We start from the raw sequence: 22,153 nt of genomic DNA, 5'->3' as shown, positions 1-22,153 counted from the left end.
TTTCACTAACTTGCCCATTTTATGCTATTCATACTTCCTTTATATATTTGCCAATTAACATTCCTTTTAGTCAAGTTCCCTATGACAATTTCAAACTCTCCAATAAGTCCAGCAAGGAAAAGGGAAAGGCTTTTGCCCACTACGGAACCAAAAGGGTGAAAAGGGCATAAACTTTGGCATAGGACTCAAACAATGGTCAAATCACATAACCTCTTTGAGTCTTCCTTTCTCCTAAAATGGGTGGCTAACCATTTCTCAGGACTGATTTGAGAGTCAAATGAAATTGAATATGTAAAAACATTCTGTAAACTCTAAAGTACTCTCTAAAACTTAGTCACCTCCCTGATCCTGGGGCTAGATGTAAGGGTGATGGTAAAGGTAGGATTTTTAGGACTCCAAGGAGAAAGCACATTCTCAGGGGATATCTGGATCACTTAGGAAGCCCTTGCTTCCAGCCAAGAGCAGTTTCCTTACTTGTTCCTCTTTGCTGCATACTGAAGTGTAGATTGCATTGTTTTTTTCTTTAAGGGACTTTGGGAGAGGATGCTGACTCTCCTGAAGAGAGTTCTCATAAAATACGGACAACTCACAGCACCTGAGTTGACTTCATAGGGAAGTGGGACCTGAGCAGCACCATGGAGAATATGTGGGATTAGACAGGCCAAGAAAGGAACACAGGTGTTAGCTAGGCTTGCCTCGTGAGAGCAGAGGACAAGGCGCTGTTCCACAGTCCTGCTTGGCCCATAGAGTCCAGATGGCTGGATTCCCTTGTTTTTTTTGTACAAACAGAATGGAATGGAATCAAAACTCAGGATCTGTTTTGAATCAGTCACCTATTTCTGATGAAGTTTTAGAATTTAAGTAAGGTTCAGTGGGGTGAGGTTGGAGGAGATGACCAAGAAAGAATTCTTGAGACATCTTTGGTGCAAAATGGTGGTTTATTAAAGCATGGGGACAGGATCCATGGGCAGAAAGAGCTGCTGCCCCAGGGCTGTGAGGAGTGGTCCATTATATGCTTGCAGTTAGGAGGGGGTCAGGATGGCGTAAGTCTCTAAGGAATTTTGGAAGCAAGGTTTTCAGGACCTTGAGGAGCTAGCTATTGTTGGGAATAAGGTTATTCGCTACTGGTAATAAAACCTTTGTTATGAGACCCTTCAGATGTAGGTCAGTGGGAATGATTGTTGACAGTATCTTAGAGGGTTTAGAGATAATGGGAGTTTCCAAAGGAATTGTTGAAGTAGACTAACGGGATCCAGGTTGGGGGTAGGGGCAGGTCAAGCTAGGATTGCCCTTTGCCCACAGCAAAGTCTTAAGGTGGAGGTAGTTGAGTCCCTAGAGGAATGTCACTCTGCCTGTTTCAAGGGCTTGTTGGTGGGTAAGGAAATTTAATAACTTTTCTTCTGTCTCTGTTTCCCACATCATTTCCATGGGTAGAGGTTTACAGTCTCTTATCTTTTCGTGTGTTATGCATGCTGTGTTCAAGAAAAGTTTGGAAAAGCTGAGTTTGGCAAATATTATGGAAATCAAGATTGTTTAACCCCCTGCCAGAATTCACTTCAGTTTCTTTTCTCTTTTGTGAAGCAGAACTACCACCTAGCTTCTGCTTTATGCTGCCTTTTTGTCTCCTGGATAAGGAGTCATTCCAAACACACACACACACACTCCTTGACTTTTCAATTTTGCCCATGGATGTTGACCTTGACATTATAATCTGAGGGCTTCCTTAAACTTTAAGGTTCCTAGAGGTTTGGGGGGGGGGGGTTGTTTTGTTTTTTGCTTTTTGTTTTTTTTGTGTGTGTGTGTATTTTAAAGGCAGCCCATTTAATTGTCCTTTGCTCTTGAAAGGAAAACAAAAAAGAAGAAGAAGGTACACTTTTCTTCAGGGCATCAGTTTTAATATCCTTTTTTATGTCAAAAAAGACTTTCCAGGCTTGCAAGAACTAGGAATGCTGGTTCCCTGCGAGGAGAGTAACAAGGTAGCTGAGGAAGAGGCAGGAGAGGGATGAGAGGGAAAATTTCACAGCATTCCAGTTAGTCACCCTTTAAATTTGAATCAAGGGCACATATTAATCATTCAAGAATAAATGAATAAAATCTGGACTGGAAACCTAACTTCATTCCACAAATATTTCTTACAACTCTACTATCTGCCAAGAATTACACATCTTGACTCAGCTTAAAGTGTGGGTCTCCCATTCTGTGGATACAGAGGATGAACAACTTGGGAGAACCCCCTCCCTTTTGCTGGTAGAAAGGGGAGCCAGGCAGTGAGCTGGAATCCCATTTCAGCTCCCTTAAAATCCCAGTGGGGTACACATTGGTATAGCTGGGTTTTGATTTTGTTTCAATGTTTTCCTGAGCATCCTGGGAAGGACCTTTTGCCAGCACATCCCCATGCCAGGGCCGCAAGTAACATTCCTAAAAACAGAAGAAGATCTGTACCATCCCTGAAAACCTATCCAGCTTTTAAAAAGGATTTTGTTGACTATCTGCTGTTCCCTAGCTGCTATAGCCTGTTGGAGCAAATCTTAGAAAGTAGATTAGACCAGCAGTAGGTTCAGTCCAAAGGAAAAAAATGATGATAATAATAATTGTACTCTTATTCTAGAAACATAACCTAGTAATATGTCTGTATCTTTTTAAAAGTTCAAATTTCATCGTTCACCTTGAGTACTTTATCTCTGAAAGGTATGTAGAAAGACAAGTTTCATTCCAAAAACATCATTCTGTCAAGAACCTTTTTATGCGAAACTCCATTATGATTATGGAATTCTCCATTTCTCTGTTGGCAGTGCCTGCTCAGAAATAATGAGCTCCCTGTAACTTTTGTTGCCAGGAGATAAGACCAAAAACTCATTCAAAACCCTTTCTGGAACAGGGCAAGGACCGTTGTATCTAACGTGTGACTCTTTGAAACGGTATCAAGAGAGATAAGCCAGCACATGCCTGTCTGTTGTCCTGCCAGCTTCCTGAGGCCAGAAAAAGAATTTAGGCCCAGAAGAAAATGACCACAGTGTTCCTATATGAACAATAAAGACTGTACTGACTCTTAATTCTTTTCCTTGTAATCCTGCTGTTCTCAACTTTAATGAACTTTTGCAGCATCTCAGATTCTCGCTCAAAGCCACAATTCAGGGAGTGACTCATCACAGTTAGCTCTGAATGCGTGTCAGGAACATAGAGAGGGCCTCGAGATCTGGGCGAAGATATTTCTTTGAAGCACACTGAAATCTTTCGCAAAATGGTATAGCTATGAGAGAGAAAATATTATAAAAAGTGAAATTGGAGGTAAAACAAACTTTCGTTAAGAAGTCTTTACAGAGCTCTAAATATAAGCTATTAATTTAATAAACCAAAAAACATATTCTGTCCCATGACTTTTGAAGGATTGTCCCTTTTTCTTTCCCCTCTGACTAAAATTTGCTTCAGTTTCTTCTCTTTTATGAGGCAAAATCTCACAAAATCCCCTTTGAAAATGTCTATTTGGGCCATTAAACACTACAGACAAATCAAAGCCTAGAACATAATAACTATGCTTTACTCAAATCCTGCTGATGATTTTTTTTCTCATATCTTTAAAAATACTTAAAATCTGATTAAACATACATGAAATGAAGCCCCAGAGACCTCATGTTCTGAGCTATCAGCAATTTTTCTGCTTTGGGTGCTCATGTTTATCAATCCCACAATCTTTCAAATCCTGAGGTCTTGGCAGATGGAGAAGGGCTTTCTCTCACACATGTTTTATTTCTTGATTTGGTATAAGACTTGCTTTTATCATTACCATACTGTTATTTTGACATAATCTCAATTTTACAAAAAAACATTGGAAGTATAATACAAAGATCTTTTTCTCCCTGATCCAAATGAGCTGACAACACAAAAGCCCATCACCTAGTGTGCATTTCCTTCAAGTTGTGCCAGTTGCCCTGAGAATGTCCTGAATAGCAAAAGAATCCATCCCAGAATCGCACCCTGCCCTTAGCTTTCATGTCTGTTCACTCTTCTTCAATCTGGAACCACTCCTCTGGCTTCCTTGACTTTTATGACCTTAACCGTTTTGAAGATTATGGGCCTGTTATTTTAAAATACGTTCCTCAATTCAGATTTGTCTCGGGTTTCCTCAAGATTAGATTCAACTTAGGCATCACGGGCCGAAACATCACAGAAATAATGCTGGACTCTTCTCGTCACACCCAGTCACGTGATTGTGATTGCCATTGGACCATTGCAGTTGATGTTAATTCCAATAACTTGATGAAGATTGTATCGGCCAGGCTTTTTCATTCTAAACTCTTTCTTTTTTCCCCTTATAGTATGTATTTTGAGAAGAGATGCTTTGAGATACTGTAAATATCCCACTCCTCATTTAGCTTTCGATTTATTCATTGACTTACTTATATCTGTGTGGACTCAGAGATTCCTATCTTGTTGAATGGGCTATTGCTTTCCTCTTTTATTTTGATGTAAGAAATTCCCCAAAGTCATCCACTAGAGCTCTTTTAAGGTAGCTCCTGTACCGTTTGATGTCCGTATAAATCTTTGATAACTTCATTACTCTCTGGCTCACCTTGAACTTTGTCTTGGAGAATAGTATTGAGAAACCACGATCTCTGTACCGGGTCTGTTTGTTGGTATTGGAGTGTCACTGCTCTCAGTCCCTCTCAGTGCAGAGAAATAAAGACTCTATTTCTCTATCTATACATATATACATACACACATGGCCAAACACACTTGATGTATTTCTATGTCTATACACTGGGATCTATGAGTCCTCCCTCGCATCTCCAATCATTATCCATCACCACAGGATTTATTCTCTTTTTCACCTTTTCAGTATTTACAATTATTGCAAACCTGGCTCCCACTATCCTTAATATATTTATTTATTTCATCAAACCCTTTCAATATAACTAAGCTCCTATCACTGTTGTCTCTACCTACCCCCCTCAGGTTCTGATACCTCTCACCAAGCCATCACCACCCTCTTCACCCTGCTCAGACCCAGCACCCCACTCTGGTCTACCATGACTACCCTCCCCAAACCCCTTCTCTACTCCACCCTCCCCCCCGCCACCACCTATGAACCCCGCTGCCTTTGGCTTCACCTGTTGGGTTTTAGACTGAATTGTTTATGAAAAGAAGGGAAATGGGAAAGAAATAGCTGGTGTGAGAATTTCTGAACAGAAACCAAATTGCTTCCAGGTTTAGAAGCTAGAGGGTGAAACAGGTAGAGAACAAAAGTGGGCGCTGGACAGTATCCGGTCTTTGTGTTCTGTGTTGCAGGAAGGATCTGCTTGGCCAGATCACTGATTATTCCCCTCTAAGCCAGGTACTTTTTACAACATCAAGTTTTATGTAGTCAGGGAGTGCTGGCATGTTTTATGTTTCTGACTTTGAATAATACGGTGCTATCTGTCACTGGTACCCTTTCCAGCCTTGCTGTCTAACACAGGAGCTCTTTTCTTTCTTCCTTTCTTCCTTTTTCCTTTCCTTTCCTTCCCTTTTTAGGAGCTCTTAACTTGGGGCCCTTGCACTTTGAGGCTGTAAGCTCCCTAGCATATGAGTAAATGTACTTTTCTCGGGTGCAAGAACCCACAACTTTCTTCAGATTCCCAAAGAGATCCATGAGCCAGCAACATTAACAACTTGCTATACATTAAAAACTCAAAAACAGATTCAATCCTACCAATAAAGGAATGCAAATAAGAATCAGATAATATTTATTGGATGAGACTGATAAAGATGAAAGACATTCATAAATATCTGTATTTGCTGTAACAGATTTCCACAAATTTAGGGACTTGAAACAGCACAAATTTATTCTCTTACGGTTGTAGAAGTCAAAAGTCTGAAATGGGTCTTTTTAGAGCTAAAATCAAGGTCATCCAAACTATGGTCCTTCTGGAGTCTCTGGGGGGAAATCCACTTCCTTGCCCATTCCAGCACCTAGAAGCTGCCTACATCTTTTAGCCTTTCTTCCTTCTGCATGGCCAACATCTAGCCACTTCTTCAATCTCTGACTTTGACCCTCTGCCTTTCCCATTGTAAGGACTCTTATAATTACAATGTGCCCACCTGGATAATCTAGGATAATCTTCCATCTCAAGATCCTTTCTTATCTATAAAAGTCTATTTGCCATGCAAAGTAACATTTTCATGGGCTTCAGGGATTTGTATGTGGTTATCTTTGGGGAGACCACTATTCTGCCTACCAACCACAATATGCAAGAATGAGTTGACATGTATTGTCATGCATTGTTGCCCAAAACATAAATTAGTCTACCATTTGGGGGGGGGGCAATTTTGCAATGCATACCAATATTTTTAAATGATGCTTATTGATCCAGCAATGCCACCTCAGTAATGTAACCTAAGAAGATGTCTGGATACAAAGATTATATATACTAGGAAAGTTACAGTGTAGCTTATATTAGTGAAAAATTAAAGATAACATAATTATCTATAAATAGAGATTTGATTAAATAAAAGTTCTGAAGCATTCACATACAGAATCTTAAGCAGCAATTTAAAAGAATGATGTAGACCTATATATTCATTGGTGAGACTAAGATTTATCAACTTATCCATAAATATATGTGCACATGTACGATTAGAAGGAACAATGTTCATAGTGATTAGGATTGTTTTATTCTTAATAGTTTTCTGGATTTCTAATTTATAATGAATTATCACTAGATGTTTCTAAAACAACAAATTGAGCCTATTACCTAGCAAAGAAGGTATTGAATTCATCTTTCTTCTCTTCCGAAAATGGTTATTGCCTTTGGAGGTAAAAATACATCTTGCATGGGCATTTGTTTTGTGGTTTTACTACACTGTATGTTTTTAGTGTTCAGAAACTAATTATCTCATACCGAGACTGGGGCTGGCCCTTAGATGAAGACTAGACTACCACCTATTTGTAAATAAGGTTTTAGCTGGGCATAGCCACACTCATTTCATTCCCTTTTCATTGATATATTGTCTGTAGCTGCTTTCAAGTTATAATGGCAGACTTGAGCAGTTGTGACAGAGACCATATGACAAAGTCCAAAATATTTATTGTGTGGCCTTTTACCAAAAAAAAAAAAAAAAAAAGCCAACTCTTGCTCTGGACTTTCTTATCAAAAATGACAACAAAGCTTTCTACTGCTTAGTTTTTAAGAAATTATTTCAACAAAGAGATAGCAGTATATGAGCACGTTACTGGAAACACTTTTCTTTTGTCTCATCCCTGCAAAATTGTAATCCAAAAATGCATTTTAGGAGAAAAAACGTCTCATTACTATAGGAAAAGTTAATTCCTTCCTTATTTCCTGGTACTTCCCAGCCTTAGTCTTTTAGAAAGATCTAGGAACAAAACTCTAGCAGAATGTTAATTGTACATTTTAATGTGGAGTGTAGGTGCCCTGTGAGGTTATTGAATAATAGGCATAATTTGTCCCCACACTGCGTGTTTTTGCTCTGCCCAAGCTCTCTCTGCTGTCCTTGAAATGGCTATCAGAAGCACAGTAGGAACATTAGCTCTTACATCCATCTGTTGTACAGACATTAGGTAAACAGCCCTGTCTCAAAATGCATCTCCCATTCTAGACCCTCTACTTTCCCCTGATATGAGTGCTTGGAGAATGGGAAAGCCCATAAAGAACAAATTCAATGAAGAAGTTATCTGTTCCTGGAAAAGCAGCATGTACTCTGCCTCACCCAGGGCTAGCTTGTCTGGAATCCCCAGTTTCCTAAGAGGAGTGCATTGGCTTTAGGGACTCTTAAGTCCAGGTGATTCTTTCCAAGGTCAGAATTGGCCCCGAGGATCTGAACCTACCACCTCTCCCGTAAGCCATCAGGGAGCACACTGAGTGTTCCAAGGGAGCCTCTGGACTCTGTAGCCAGCTATGAGCATCAAATACAGTAAGTATTAGAATCCAAAACAAATCAGTACCAGAAATGCATGTTGCAAGACAAAGAGGGGCTATTTGGATAGCCCTCTCTGCTCTTCAGATCTATGTCCCATTGCCGTGACGGCCTTTCCAGCCTGGGTTGTAGGTGTCCGACCTCCTCCGCCTAGGACATCTCTACTTATGGGCCCTTCACAAACGACACATTCTTCCGTCCTAGCTGCCAAAGGCCAGACCTCACCTGCCAGAACATGTCACGACCCGAGCAGAGTGAGCCAGTGGTGTCCGTGCAAACACTTAGCACCGACCCCTCCCCTCCCTGTGGCTTCTGGCCCCGATTCAGCTCCCCTGCTAAACTCCCTCCACCCCATTCACCTTACCCAGGTTGTTTATTATTTTCTTTACTATGTTGAGGAGTTTCTGGAGCCTCAAGACCCAGGAGGCTTCTATGGGAATAATAAATTCAGACAAGGTGCTCGCACTCCCCCAGCAGCTCCACCCTCAGCGCCCGCTCTGGAATGCCTCATCGGCAGTTGCTCCTTCCTGTGACTTGCCGCTGAACCCTGTGGCCTGCCCCAGTCAGGCCTCGGAGGATACCTGCTATGAATATCAGCCATTCTTCACATCCACGGTCAGCAGAGGAGAGCTGAAATGGGGTGTGTACCGGGCTGAGTGGAGGCTCCTTTTTCTTTTTCTTTTCTTTTTTTTTTTTTTTTGGCCTGTGTGGGTTTTTATTTATTTTGCAAATGCTCTGGCCCTTACACGAGCCAAACCTACACTGAGTTCATGAAGGCATGTTGGCGCTGAGCTGCTGCTGGCTTTTGTTTTTTGTTTTTTTGGGTTTTTTTTTTTTTCCCCCTAATCTGGATGTTTTCTAGCTGGCCTGTCCATTGGCCTGAGCGAGGGCATGAGGACAGCTGTATTCCTCAAGGGACAAGAATATTTAGAGAGGCTGGAACTGCCTTTTCTTTCTCACAGCAGGTAGCGCCTTGATTCTTACAGAGCACTTCTTGAAAGCCCTGAAATACTGTCCCCTTTTGGACCAAACATGCAACATCAGCCCCATTCCTCCCAGAATCTGGACTTGGTGGGTGTAACCTTGAAACCTACACAGAGAGGGGAGCTCTGACTTGGGATCCTGCTCAGAAGTATGGTATGGCCCAAGCAGGAGCCACATTCTGGGGTTCATTAAAAGGCCATCTCATCAGTGGGCTGAAACTCCCTTCCTCTGCTCCAGACAGCCTCCAGCCAGGCCTCCTCTGGGGTCACCCCAGTCTCTCCTCCTGCGGGCCGGGTAGCACCTGCCAGCAGCCTGAGGGTAGAGTCAACCAGGGACTTATAAACCCAGAAATTTGAAACTTTGAAAAAATGCTGATGTGTTTTTAAAGGTGCGTTTTATGCCAAGAGCCTGCTGGCAGAGAGAGACACGTGGGAACTCTGTGTATTATCCACTTGAGATAGTTTCAATCCCCGTCAACACTACCGTGAGTTTAAAGAAATTAGACCAGTTTCTGAGAGCCCCTGCCTCCCTCCCAACCCCATGGCCCCAGGTAGTCCAGTCAGCCCCGGATAAGCGTGTTGTTCAGCACTGCCAAGCTCTAAATCAGACAGTGCAATTCTGTGTTCACAGCCGAGACACCATATGTATGGACATCCTAAATGCCATTCACCTTCCTTACCTGTGAGAGAATAATCAGATTCTAAGGTTATGGATGAGGGCAGTAGCCAAGCAATAACCAAACCACTTTGGAGAAGGCAAGGCTTTAATCAAGTCATAAATCTGGATGGAGCTACTTTTCATGCTGAGAAATATATCAAGTTCTTCTGCCAGATGCCCAGGAGCATGGAGACATTAGCATACCCCCTGCCAGTGGAAACCCAAAGCTTGCCCTAGGGGTAAAAAGACATTTGGGGAATGGAAAATGGGCTTGTATAGTTCCTTCTTTCCAGGAATGTTTTAAAGTTAGTTTTCTTTGGGCAAATGTACATGGGAATAGTCTTGGCCTGGTTATTTGACCAGCTTATTGGGAGGTCCCAAAAATCGGGAGTGAAAATTAAAGTTGTGTGTCTTCTCCCACAGCCTTCTGGGGTCCAGCTGACAAATGGGGAGTAGGAACAGAGTTTTTTCCTATATGAATTAATCATGTCTCTCAGCCTGCTGCCTAGTGCCAGTTCCCACCCATTACATGCTGCCTTAGAGACCATTCCTCAAAGTCAAGGGGACAGCAAACCTGAAAGGGGGACCAGCCAGAAAAGGCAATGGGGTAGACTCCCCACTCTCATCCATCACCCCATGGCCAGAGAGTGAGGCCAATACACACTGTATACACCACGTGCAGCATGCAGATCCCTCCATAAATGTAAATGGCTGAGTGTTTTCCAGTTTTGTAAAATTAAATTAAGGAAAGGACTCCCAGACTGACTACATCAAGTGCCAAGTTTCATCCCAGCACACATCATTTTTATAGTAAGTTTTAACTCCGTGAAAAATACAGGATTATAATGGAAATGCTGACAGGCCTGGAGCCAGCTCATGAAGTAAGAATGCCACGTCTTTAATATTTTTACACAGCACGTCCTAATCTGCCACAGCTTTCCTTTCCTTGAGATAGAAGTTCAATAAGTGAAACCCTCCAGAGCACTACTTTTTTCTCCTCCTCTTTCAGATCGTGGATCCCCATTTTCAAACCATTCCTCCTTCTGGGATCTTTCAGTCTATTTCCATTTTTTACTCTCTACAATTGGTTTCTCAAGCTCAGATGCCTTTTCCTGAGTTATTTGGCTGGAAAGGGAGGAGAGAAGGGAGAAGATGCACCCTGAACTCTTGTCTTCTTCTCATGAAATCTACAAGCTTACGGAATTCCACTCTGGATGTGTGGTTCCCTCAGGCAATGAGCCGCTAAGGAATGCCTGTGTTGGCTTGATCTAACCTACAAAGAAGCCCATAAATCAAGCCGCTTGCCTCTTTCTCAGCAGACCAGAGATCCTGCTGATTTTTAGCCCTTCAGTTCAACAAAAAGACCCACTAAAGAATGACCATCATGAGTTCAGAGCTTCTTTTTAGACAGGTGTCCCAAAGGCAGCCCTATCTCACCATCTTTAAGGTAGACCAGCATCTTCCAAAGGGTGCAAGGAATTAGAAGCCAGGACCACCAGCCCTCCCAATTTTCTCCCCACCACATTTCCCCGATCTGTTGATTCAGTGTGTTTTCTTGAGTGAAGCTCTTTTCATTACAGAAACCAATGTGAAACACACAGAGATGAAGAATGTCAGTAAGGTCAGTTTGATTTAATCAGGGATGTCAACTGGTGGCAGGTTACAGCCAAAACAACCCCCAATGGGTGCAATTTCATATTTAATTTGACTTTCTTATTTTTGCACATCTCCCTCATTCCAAACTTTTATTATTCTATAGTTAATGTATTAAAAAAAATAGTTAAAAAACCCTCACACATGTATGAATCACACCTGGCTTTGGCTCAGTCTGGAGCCACAGTAGACCTAGGAATGGAAGCCTACAGGCAATAATTTCTTTTACTGGTTACAAAGGATTGATACAGAGAGGCTTTCTGCTGCCAGAACTCTCATTAGCTAGGCAGCCTTCCCAAGCATGCTTCCTCCTCGGACACCTAGCCAACCCAAGATCTGTCATAACTGAGGTCTGAGGAAAGAGCACTGTCATTCTCTGCTGAGTGACTGCTTCCTGGGGTAGGCATTGAAGTTGGGAGGATGGAGATGGCCAACATTCACATAGCTGTGAGGGAAACAGAAAAGGAGATGCTAGCCCCTGTGTGAGATGTGGTTACCATCCTCCCTAAAGCAGAGGGGGCAGGGGAACGGTTCATCATTTGGTCTCTCTGGAAGTGTGGAACACGTTAGCCCATGGTTTTGGTGTCCTTGTAAATGGCACACAGAGAAATCGCTCACCTTCAAAAAAAATGATTGATACTTCTTTTACTTTAACAAATGAGAAATGTCCGTGACAGAAAGGAACGCTGGTTACAAGCCAGGTTTTCTCATTAGCGGTGAAACATGGATAATTATTCACTGGGAACATACACTGTGGGAATTCATGCTAGATTTCTTATTTTGACTATTGCGGTGGGCAAACCTCAGAGACCACTGTGTACACATAGAGACATGCACATAAATATGTACATAAAAGCACGGAGGGCTGCACTGCCTGTGTGCAGAGGTGGATACTACTTCAGAATACAAAGTAAGTGCTTAAGGAGAATGAGATATGTATTCAGTTCAAAGCATTGAAAGATGGTTTAGTGATGGAAAAGGCAGATGGCCAGTAAGTTTGTTCATTTGCTCTAGTTATAATTAGTTTATTTCAGTCTTTCCTTTTACTATTGAAAGCAGACTTTCCTAATGGCATATTCAAGATGATCAGTTACACTTCCTAGAAGTACATCTTCTCTGGTCCCTAGACAGATGGGAAGGAAAAGTCAATAAACTGTATAGCAGGACACTGTCTCAGTAAGGAAAGAATATTGAGGACTGTCATAGTTAGGATAGACATTCAACAACCAAAAACGAAGACCCAAAATAGCAGTCAACAGGATAAGATTGTATTTCTGTCTCACTGAGCAGTCCAGAGGAAGGCATTTGAAGCATGGCCTGATAACCTACCATGTCATGCAGGGACCCAGGCAAAAATATTTTGAAACTCCTGTCACTCTGACATCCTTATCCACCTAGGCCAAGATGGTTTTTTCTACATACAAGTTCTCGATAACAGGATGGAGGAAAGGGGAAAAGAGCAAGTTCTTTCCTTTAAAAGCATATCCCAGGCAGTATACACATCACTTTCCCTCTCGTTTCACTGAATACAATCATATGTCTTATGCCTTATTTCAGGGGGGGTATGGGAGACGACTCTATACCAGGCAGCTAGATACCCTACTAAAATTCAGTAGTTCTTTCACTCCAAGGAGGAGAGGACCATTATGATAGGATCACTAGCAGTTTCTGCCGTACGGAGCAACTGAACTAAAGTTGGTGGAATTGAGGGGGACAGAAATACAAATGAAAAGGATCTGACTTCAACAGGGCTAAATGAATAAAGGTGAACCTTCCAGTAGGAACTTGTAAAGTTGGGCAGAATATAGGCATTTGAGGAAATATCTGACAGTAACAGGCTGGAACAGCAAATTTTTTTTAATTTCTTAAACTCTCGTAGAAAAAGCATAGAGGGACACTTGGGTGGCTCAGTCCGTTAAGTGTCTGCCTTTTGATTTTGGCTCAAGTCATGATCTCAAGATTGTAAGATATTGTAGAGACTCTGAATTCTGTTATGTTCCCTAAAAGAGTGTTTTATTCTTGTTCTCTTGGACAGTTAACTTAGCTGGACTCAAAGCCCAACCTCTGTCTTCCCTGCAATGAAAACTAAATGAATTTTCTAGTCTGTTCTTTCAGCTTCTACCTGCTATTCTTTTGCTGGGTCCTGTAGGTTTTGTCAAACAATTTGGCCAGGACTTATGTAGATTTTGAGGTTTATCCTCCCATGGCTCTTCCAGGCTTTTCTCCCTTAACTTTTCAGCTGTTAAAACAGCTCCCAGACTCTGTCCTCTGACATCTCAGGCCACCTCCCTGACCCACATGGGCTTTGAGGTAGAAAGCTACAAGCTGTCAAATCACACTTCTTGAAGTTGCCAAGTTTCAAGCATACACTGCCCTCCTGTTTCTGTCACTGCTTTTGGTCACTCTTCAGGGCTTTCAAAAAGTTGTTTAATGGGGGTTGTTGTTGTCCTTTAGATGTTATGACTGTTATTTGCAGGAAGGTCATTCCAACCAAGTTATTCATCATTACTGGAAGTTAGAATCCCCAGTCAGGTTGTTTAAAGAGTTTTCTGATCAAGAGCTCCTCCATTCCTGTTTTGCAACATTTGAAGCATTCCTAAGCATCCTCTTTAATTTTTTTATCTTCTTAATCACCCATGGTTATTGGGTTGTGGATGTTGGTCCAATTCGAAAGATTCAACACCCAGAGGTAAATTTTCTCTTAAATTCAATAAATGGGTGCGCATAGCATTGAGTGGGATGTACTGATCATATAGATACCTATATTTCTAAATCTACTAACCAGAATTAGAATGAGTTTACCTATTGCCTGAGAAGGGAGTAGGAGGACTATGGGGGAAATGTTTATTTATTCAGTTATTTTCATAAACAAATGAAGCTATTCATTCACTACACAAATTCTTACCAGTCACTTGTTTCCTAACAGCCAGTTTCTTTAATCTCTCCCCTTTCTGGATTTCCATGATATTAAGTAATCTCAGTTTTCCTCTGATCTCTCAGACCATTTCTTTGCAGACTTCCTTAATACTTCTTCTTCCTCCTTCAATCACTAAATGCTAGAGTTCTCCCACTGTTTTGTCCTGAGACTTGATTTCTTTTCACTGAAGACTTCATCCTTACAAATGTATATAATTGGTTCCCAAAATTTGTCTCTAGTAAATATCTCTGCCTTAACTTCCATTTTTATCTCTGCCATCTTGAAGGATTTTCTATACTGTGGTTCCATGACAACCTTTAAAGTCAATATGCTTAAAACTAAACTCATCTATCTCCAAGAGTGCAGATGAGCAATAGCTTCTCTTCCTGACTTGCCTATTTCTGCTAATAGTCTCACTAGTGTTCCAGTCTTATTTGCTTTTTCTCATTGCCTCCATTCCTCTCCTCCTCACATCCTATCAGAGCTACCTTTGCAAATATATTTCATTTCTTACCCCATCTGAACCGATACCATATATTCTTTCTCTCGAGGAAGTGCATCTTGCAAAGAACTACCTTAATAATCTTTCTTTTTTTTATTTTTAATTTATTTTCAGCATAACAGTATTCATTATTTTTGTGCCACACCCAGTGTTCCATGCAATCCGTGACCTCTATAATACCCACCACCTGGTACCCCAACCTCCCACCCCCCCTGCCCCTTCCAAACCCTCAGCTCTTTCTAAAGCCAACCTAGATCAGATCACTCCCTCTCTTCAGAAACCTACAAGAGACTAGATCCTGGCTGTCCGGATCCTCCCCATTTCAACTCTCACACACCATGCCACCCTCATTTATGTTTTCTATGTCTTAGCCTAGTCAACTAGTCTTTTCTTCTAACCACATCACAAGTTTTCTCATCTTTGTACCTTTGCTCACGCTGCTTCTTCTAGGCTGCCCTCCCCTTCCTACTCTCTATCCCTGGTCCCAGTTTATCTTAATCTCAAATAAACTTTATATATAACATCTCTTCCATGAACTTTTCACTGGCATAGTTGTTTCACTGCACACTGATCTAAGCAATATAGATTGAATAGGTCTGTTTTACCCTTGGCACTTGGCTACGTCCGACAGGAAGAAGAGGGATGAGGATGATGAGTTTGAGATGATTTAGAGAAGTCCAGGAATCTTAAATGCACGTTAAAGATCATCTAACTCAATGGTTATCAATAGTGGAATCTCCTCATGCAGAAGCCCAGTATATTCTTTTGTGGTTAAAATGGTAATAGAGGCACCAAAGCCCCCACCTTATGCATATTTCCTCTCAGAGTCTCCTTCTCAGGTACCTCTGCAGACCTTAAGGGAAATATCAACTTCAAAACCATTGACTAGGGGTGCCTCGGTGGCTCAGTCGGTTAAGTGTCTGCCTTCTGCTCAGGTCATGATCCCGGGGTCCTGGGATCAAGCTGGGTATCAGTCTCCCTGCTCAGTGGGAAGCCTGCTTCTCTCTCTCACACTCCTCTTGTGTTCCCTCTCTTGCTGTCTCTCTGTCAAATAAATAAATCTTAAAAAAAAAAAAAATACCCAATAACAAACAAGTCAATACCCTCACAGATTAGAAAACTGAAACCAGGGAACCCTGTCAATTTCTAGAGTTCTCTTGGGGAGTCATGAATCTGTGTCAGTACATTTGAAAGTAACCCAATTGCTTTTCTTTCTAAAACTTTCTGCAAAACTGATTTTGACCCTGATAGGTTTCAGAATAGAGGCATGATTGCTAGGAAGTTCGCTACTCAGACATACATCTTGGTTGTTCCTCCTTATGAGTCTTTCTCAAGTTGAGTTTTCAGAACTTCATGTCATATCAGTCCTCATGCCTGCCCTTGGAAGGAACTCTGCCCCATCTCATTCACACTGGGATCACCAGGCTGGAAGGCCATTGGAACACGTTCAAGACCCAAGACCCAGTCGGGCCAAAAAGATGTCTTGGCTGTTTACTGTGACCTCTAATTCCAAGAAGAAGGGAGGATTATAAATGTAAATTGCTATGCAAATGAACCTCTTATTTAGCTGACTAGGATTCCTGGCTCCCAGATAAGTAACTTCATCAGCCATAGAAAACAGCCTAAGGCTGTTACTACTCCTTTTTCTGCTTAAAAACTCTCTCAGAAAATCAGTCCTAATGGAGTTGGAAAATTGAAGATTAGGGCTAAATATAAGAGACTTCCTTGCCAAATATCTCATGTTTCCTTGGGAATAGCAAGATTCTTATTTACCAATTTAGAATATAGTCAGCCTCACCAAGGCTCTGTCCCGACTGACCAAACAGAAAAATTCCTGGAACCAGCATCTTAACAATCTATGACACCTTTTTCTTTTTTTTTTTTTTTAAAGCAGATATGATTGAGACATATATTGGCTTGTTTAAGGAAGTCTGAAAAGCTATACTGGTTACAAGCCACATTTTTTTTTTTTTAATCATGCTATTTGCCTAAATAAATGTACAGTTTTCCTGTCTCTTCTTAGAAAATGAAATCAGCATCTGACTCAGACTACCTTTGGTCCTGGAGGGGGTTAGATACGGCTGCTCCCAGGAGATCCTCAGCTCACTGATTTCTGCACACTTCTCCCTAAGACCATTCTTACCCCCATTTAGAACAAGAGTATAATGATATCACAATGGACTGAATAACATACAGAAGCCCAGATGCTACCAGGAGCAGGCAAGGAAACTGCTCCTCCAATGTACCTGAGTAAGAAGATGTGGGCAATCAGCACACAGGTGGAAACCCTGCCCTACCCCAAGCCTTGAATCCATAGGCCTAGGGGAATTGTGGAAATCCCTTCTCCCTAAGTTTATCAGTTAGCTATCACCACATTACATAAAATAATAGTAAGATTCAGTGGCTTAAAATAGCAATTATTTATTTGTGCTGATCTTAAGGTCAGCTGATCTAAACTGAGTTTGGCTGGGGTGAACTTGGCTGTTCTCCACTGTTCTTTCACCCACGTTTGGGACCATTAGGCCAGTCCAAGTGTGTCCTTCTGGTGATAGCAAAGGCACATGAGCACAAGTGAAAACACAGTCTCTTGAGATTTATGTATGGAACTGGTATCCCGACACATCTGTCTCATTTCTTTTATGGTGGTAAAAAACTCATAAAATGTACTATTTTAAACATTTGTGTTCAGTGGCATTAATTGCCTTCACATCGTTGTGCAACACTCATACTTTCCATCTCCAGAACTTATTATCTCAAACAGAAACTCTGTACCCATTTAAAAAATAGTAATTTCCCATACTCCCCCCTTCCCCTTCCTCCAGCCCCTGATAATCCATATTCTGATTTCTGTTTCTATGAACTTGACCAGACCAGGTGCCTCCTGTAAGATTTGTGCTTTTGCCTCTGGCTTCTTTCACTAAATGTGTTCAGGGTTCATCCAGCTTGTCACACATAACAGAATTTCATTCCTTTTTGAGGCTGAATAATATTCCATCATATATATGATGGAATATTATATATAATATATATATTATATTTTATAATGTATTATTTATATATATTATATATAAATAATATATTTGTTCATCTACCCATCTACTGATGGGCATTCAGGTTGTTTTTACCTTTTGGCTACTGTGAATACTGCTACTATGAACATCAGTGCACGAATAGCTATTCAAATCCCTGCTTTTGATTCCTTCGGGTATATACACCAAAGTGGGATTAGTGGATCATGATGGTAATGCTACATTTAATTTTTTGAGGAACCTCCATATTGTTTCCCACAGTGGCTGCACCATTTTAAATTCCCACCAGCAAAGCACAAGGATTCTAGTTTTCTCACATCTTCATCAACACGGGTTATCTTGTTTTTTAAATAACCATCCTACTGGATCTGATATGTATCTCATTGTAGTTTTGATTTCATTTCTGTAACAGTTAGTGATGTTGAACATCTGTTCATGTGCTTCTTGTCCATTTTTATATCTTTAGAGAGATGTCTATTCAAGTCTTTCACCCATTTTTTAGTTTGGCTATTTATATTTGTTGTTCAGTTGTGTGAATTCTTTATGTATTATGGACATTAATCCACTATCTGTGAATTGCAAATATTTTTTCCCATTCTGTATGTTGCCTTTTCACTCTGGTGATAGTGTCCTTTGATGCACAAAAGCTCTCAATTTAGATGATGTCCAGTTTATTTTTTGTTGCCCTGTGCTTTTAGGATCATATCCAAGAAATCATTGCCAAATCTAGTATTATGAAGTTTCTGCTTATGGTTCCTTTCAAGAGTTCTATACATTTAACTCTGAAATTTAAGTTTTTGATCCCTTTGAGTTGATTTTTGTATATGGTGTAAGGTAAGGCTATAACTTCATTTTCTTGCACGTAGCTATCTTGGTTCCCCAGCACCATTAAATGGTCCTGGCTTCCATGTTGGAAATCATTTGACTATATAAGCCAGAGTTTATTTGGGGGCTCTCTATTTCATTTCATTGGTCTATATGTCTGTCTTTATACCAGTGCTATAATTACTGGTATAAATTACTACAGAATTTGCACTACAGGACATGTGAAACCCCTGAGTTCATTCTTTTTCAAGATTGTTTTGACTACTCAGTATCCCTTGAGATTCCATATAAACTTCAGGATGGATTCTACTATCTCTGCAAGAAATAAAAGAAGAAAAAGTTATTGAGATTTTAATAGGGATTGTACTGAATTTATAGTTCCCTAGCAGGTATTGACATCTTCACACTATTAAGTTTTCTAATCCATGAACATGACACAGCTTCCCATTTATGTTTTAATTTTTTTAGCAGCATTTTGTAGTTTTCAGTATACATGTTTTTTAACTCCTTGGTTAAATTTATTCTTAAGTATTTTATTCTTTTTGATATTATTATAAATGGAATTATTTTCTTAATTTCTCTTTCAGATTATTAGTATATGGCCTGACTCATTTTATTGGCCAAAGTATTACATGACCAAACCCAAAATCAGGAGGTAGGAAAATTACAGCCCTCCCCTCACTGAAGGCTACTGCAAAGTTACATGGCAAAGGGAGTAAGTGCAGGGAGGAATGAAAACAGGATCTTTAACAATGATATCCCATACTGAACTTCTTACAGTCAATTTTAGCATTATTTTTCCAGGACCCTTCTTTAAAATAGTCTGTTCCAAGCACTTCAACCAAACTACTACTGTGAAAATGTTAAAAAAAAAAAAAAAAAAAGGCGGGGGGGTGGGTGGAGGGGAAGGGATAAACAAAAGGAATGATCAGTAAATTTCTGGTACCCAGCTGAGCAAGTAGCAGGTATGGAGGAAAGAACACAAGGCAAGGAGTCAGGTCAGTCACTTGATCTTGGGGAAGTGTCTTAACATTTCTGGGCCTCAGCTTCTTCCTCTGGCATTAGACTAGACAATCTCTAAGGACCTTCCCTGTGTTAACCCTGCATCCTATAGAAATTCTAACAGTGTTTCCTCCAGAATAGAAAACAAGCCAACATTGAAAAATTCCTTCTCTTCTGGATCCATAGGCACACACATCCATGCAGGTAGCCGTTCTTTGTACAGCAAAGGAAATAAACAACAAAACCAAAAGGCAGCCTACAGAATGGGAGAAAGTATTTGCAAACAACATACCTGATAAAGCTTTAGTATCCATAATCTACAAAGAACTTATCAAACTCAGCACCCAAAAAATGAATAACCCAGTTAAGAAATGGGCAGAAGACAGATACAGCATCACTCATCATCAAGGAAATCCAAATCAAAACCACTATGAGATATCATCTTACACCTGTCAGAATGGTTAAAATTAACAACACAAGAAACAACAGGTGTTGGCAAGGATGCAGTGAAAGGGGAACCCTCTTGAGCTTTTGGTGGAAATGCAAACTGGTGCAGCCACTGTAGAGAACAGTATGGAGCCTCCTCAAAATATTAAAAATAGAACTACCCTATGATCCAACAAGTGCACTACTTACTAGGTATTTACTCAAAGTATACAAAAATACAGATTTAAAGGAATACATGCATTCTAATGTTTATAGCAGCATTATCAACAACAGCCAGATAATGGAGAGAGCCCAAATGTCCATCTAATGGTGAATGGGTCAAGAAGAGTAATGGAATATTACTCATCCATGAAAAAGAATGAAATCTTGCCATTTGCAATGACATGAATGCTCTAGTGTGTGTTATGCTAAGTGAAATAAGTCAGAGAAAGACAGATACTGTATGATCTCACTCATATGTGGAATATCATAAAGAAAAGAGATGAACATAGAAGAAGGGGGAAAAGAAAAAAATGAGAGATGGAAACAAGCCATAAGACACTCTTAATGATAGAGAACAAGCTGAGGATTGATGGAGGTGGGTTGGGGATGGGCTAGATGGATGATGGGTGGTGCGTGTCAGGGAGGGAACTGGTTATCATGAGCACCGAGTACTGTATGTAATTGATGAATGACTGAATTCCACTCCTGAAATCAATATTGCACCGCATGTTATCTACCTAAAATTTAAATAAAAAAAATAAAAAATAAACTTCCAAATAAATTTTCTGTGGAAGCTAAATTGAAGATATAACAGCAAATTCAGCAAGTGCTCTGAGTTTAGAGAAAATTAGTTTTTTCTCACAATTTTGCAGTTTACTTTAATAATCCTATGCTACAAAAGCTTGGGGATACACAATATCTAAGTTTAATATTTTAGGATTTTAATGTATCAAAGTATGTTTAGTGATTACATAGATAGGTGCATGTCTACTGCAGGCTTGGTAAAAGCAGTTAGAAGGCCAAGTTTCTTGACTGGCTGAAAAATGAAGTCAGCATTTACACTTGTTTTCCTAGATTCTGTTAAAGATTTTGACTAGAAAATCATACACACAGTAAAATAGTGGCAACTATTAGACTTTCACCAATTAAAGTTTGATTTTTCACTATTACTGTGTAGCATTTTTTTTCCCAACTCACTGCATTTGAAGATGTGATTTCCATTAGTACAAAAATCAGTATAGAAACTAATTAACTTGAAAAATATTCAATGAGTGGATATTGCTTCATTTTTTTTAAAAGTTCGTACAAGGACAAAGAAATAGGCACGTTAGGTACTCTAAGAATTTTTCCTTCATTGAATGAATAATAGTCATCTTCCTGAAATTCCTGAGTAGAAACATCTATTAGGTTGGAAACAGCAAGCATAAGAAAAATGCCGTTGGTGAGGAGACCCCACAGTACATATGCATCTACACATCAGGTGTATACCCCATTTCACTTTATCAATGGCTTCTCTCCCTCCTCCTCTCCTTCTAGGCTGTCCCATCAAAGGTCACCCTACCCCCAACATCACGTGGTTCCATGGTGGTCAGCCAGTCGCAACTGTCCCAGGACTGACACATCACATCTTGGCAGCTGGACAGATTCTGCAGGTGGCAAATCTTAGTGGCGGGTCTCAAGGGGAGTTCAGCTGCCTTGCTCAGAACGAGGCAGGAGTGCTCGTGCAGAAGGCCTCTTTAGTGATCCAAGGTAAGAAACCCTGAGGGCTTTGGAGCGGGGCTTAGTTCTTGAAGAAGAAAGTCTACCTGAGAATCGAATTCTCTAGTAAAACTAAGTGATGTCTGATCTCAGTGGCTCCTAGAGCATGCAAATCAAGCCGAACCAGGACTCTGTACATTGAGGTCCTTCAGAAGAGCCACAGGCTCTGTCCCAGCAGAATCTGGAAAAGTCTGTGCTGCTCTTGCAAATGGGTGTTTCTGCTGCTGCTTGTTGCTGCCACTGAGGACAGGGAAGCACCATGCTATAGCAAAGCCAGGAAGTTTCATTTATGCTTGTTTAACTAGTTAGAGTCACACATACACACACTTATATGCATGCAAGCACACCCACACATGCGTGCAAAGCAGCTTATTAAACTAATGCAAGTTTTCTCCATTAGTGTGGTTAAAAAAAAAAAAAAAACTCTGGATCTGAACTACTTGGTTATTGCCTCCTCTCCTGGAGAGTCAAGCTGCTGCCAGG

General features: G+C 40.6%; 1 protein-coding gene across 2 annotated transcripts in view; it reads left to right on the top strand.

Annotated features, from left to right (window-relative positions):
• ADAMTSL1 (ADAMTS like 1) overlaps positions 1-22,153 on the top strand; it is a 908,570-nt gene that overhangs the window by 855,625 nt on the left and 30,792 nt on the right. For both annotated transcript variants that reach the window (XM_059141548.1, XM_059141549.1), the window contains one exon: positions 21,449-21,661. In XM_059141548.1, coding sequence (XP_058997531.1) covers positions 21,449-21,661 — 213 coding nt within the window. The remainder of the gene's footprint in view (positions 1-21,448; positions 21,662-22,153) is intronic.

This window comes from Mustela lutreola, chromosome 12, assembly GCF_030435805.1.
Source record: "Mustela lutreola isolate mMusLut2 chromosome 12, mMusLut2.pri, whole genome shotgun sequence".
In the NCBI taxonomy this organism is placed as follows: domain Eukaryota; kingdom Metazoa; phylum Chordata; class Mammalia; order Carnivora; family Mustelidae; genus Mustela; species Mustela lutreola.
This window is presented reverse-complemented; position numbering and strand designations above follow the sequence as displayed.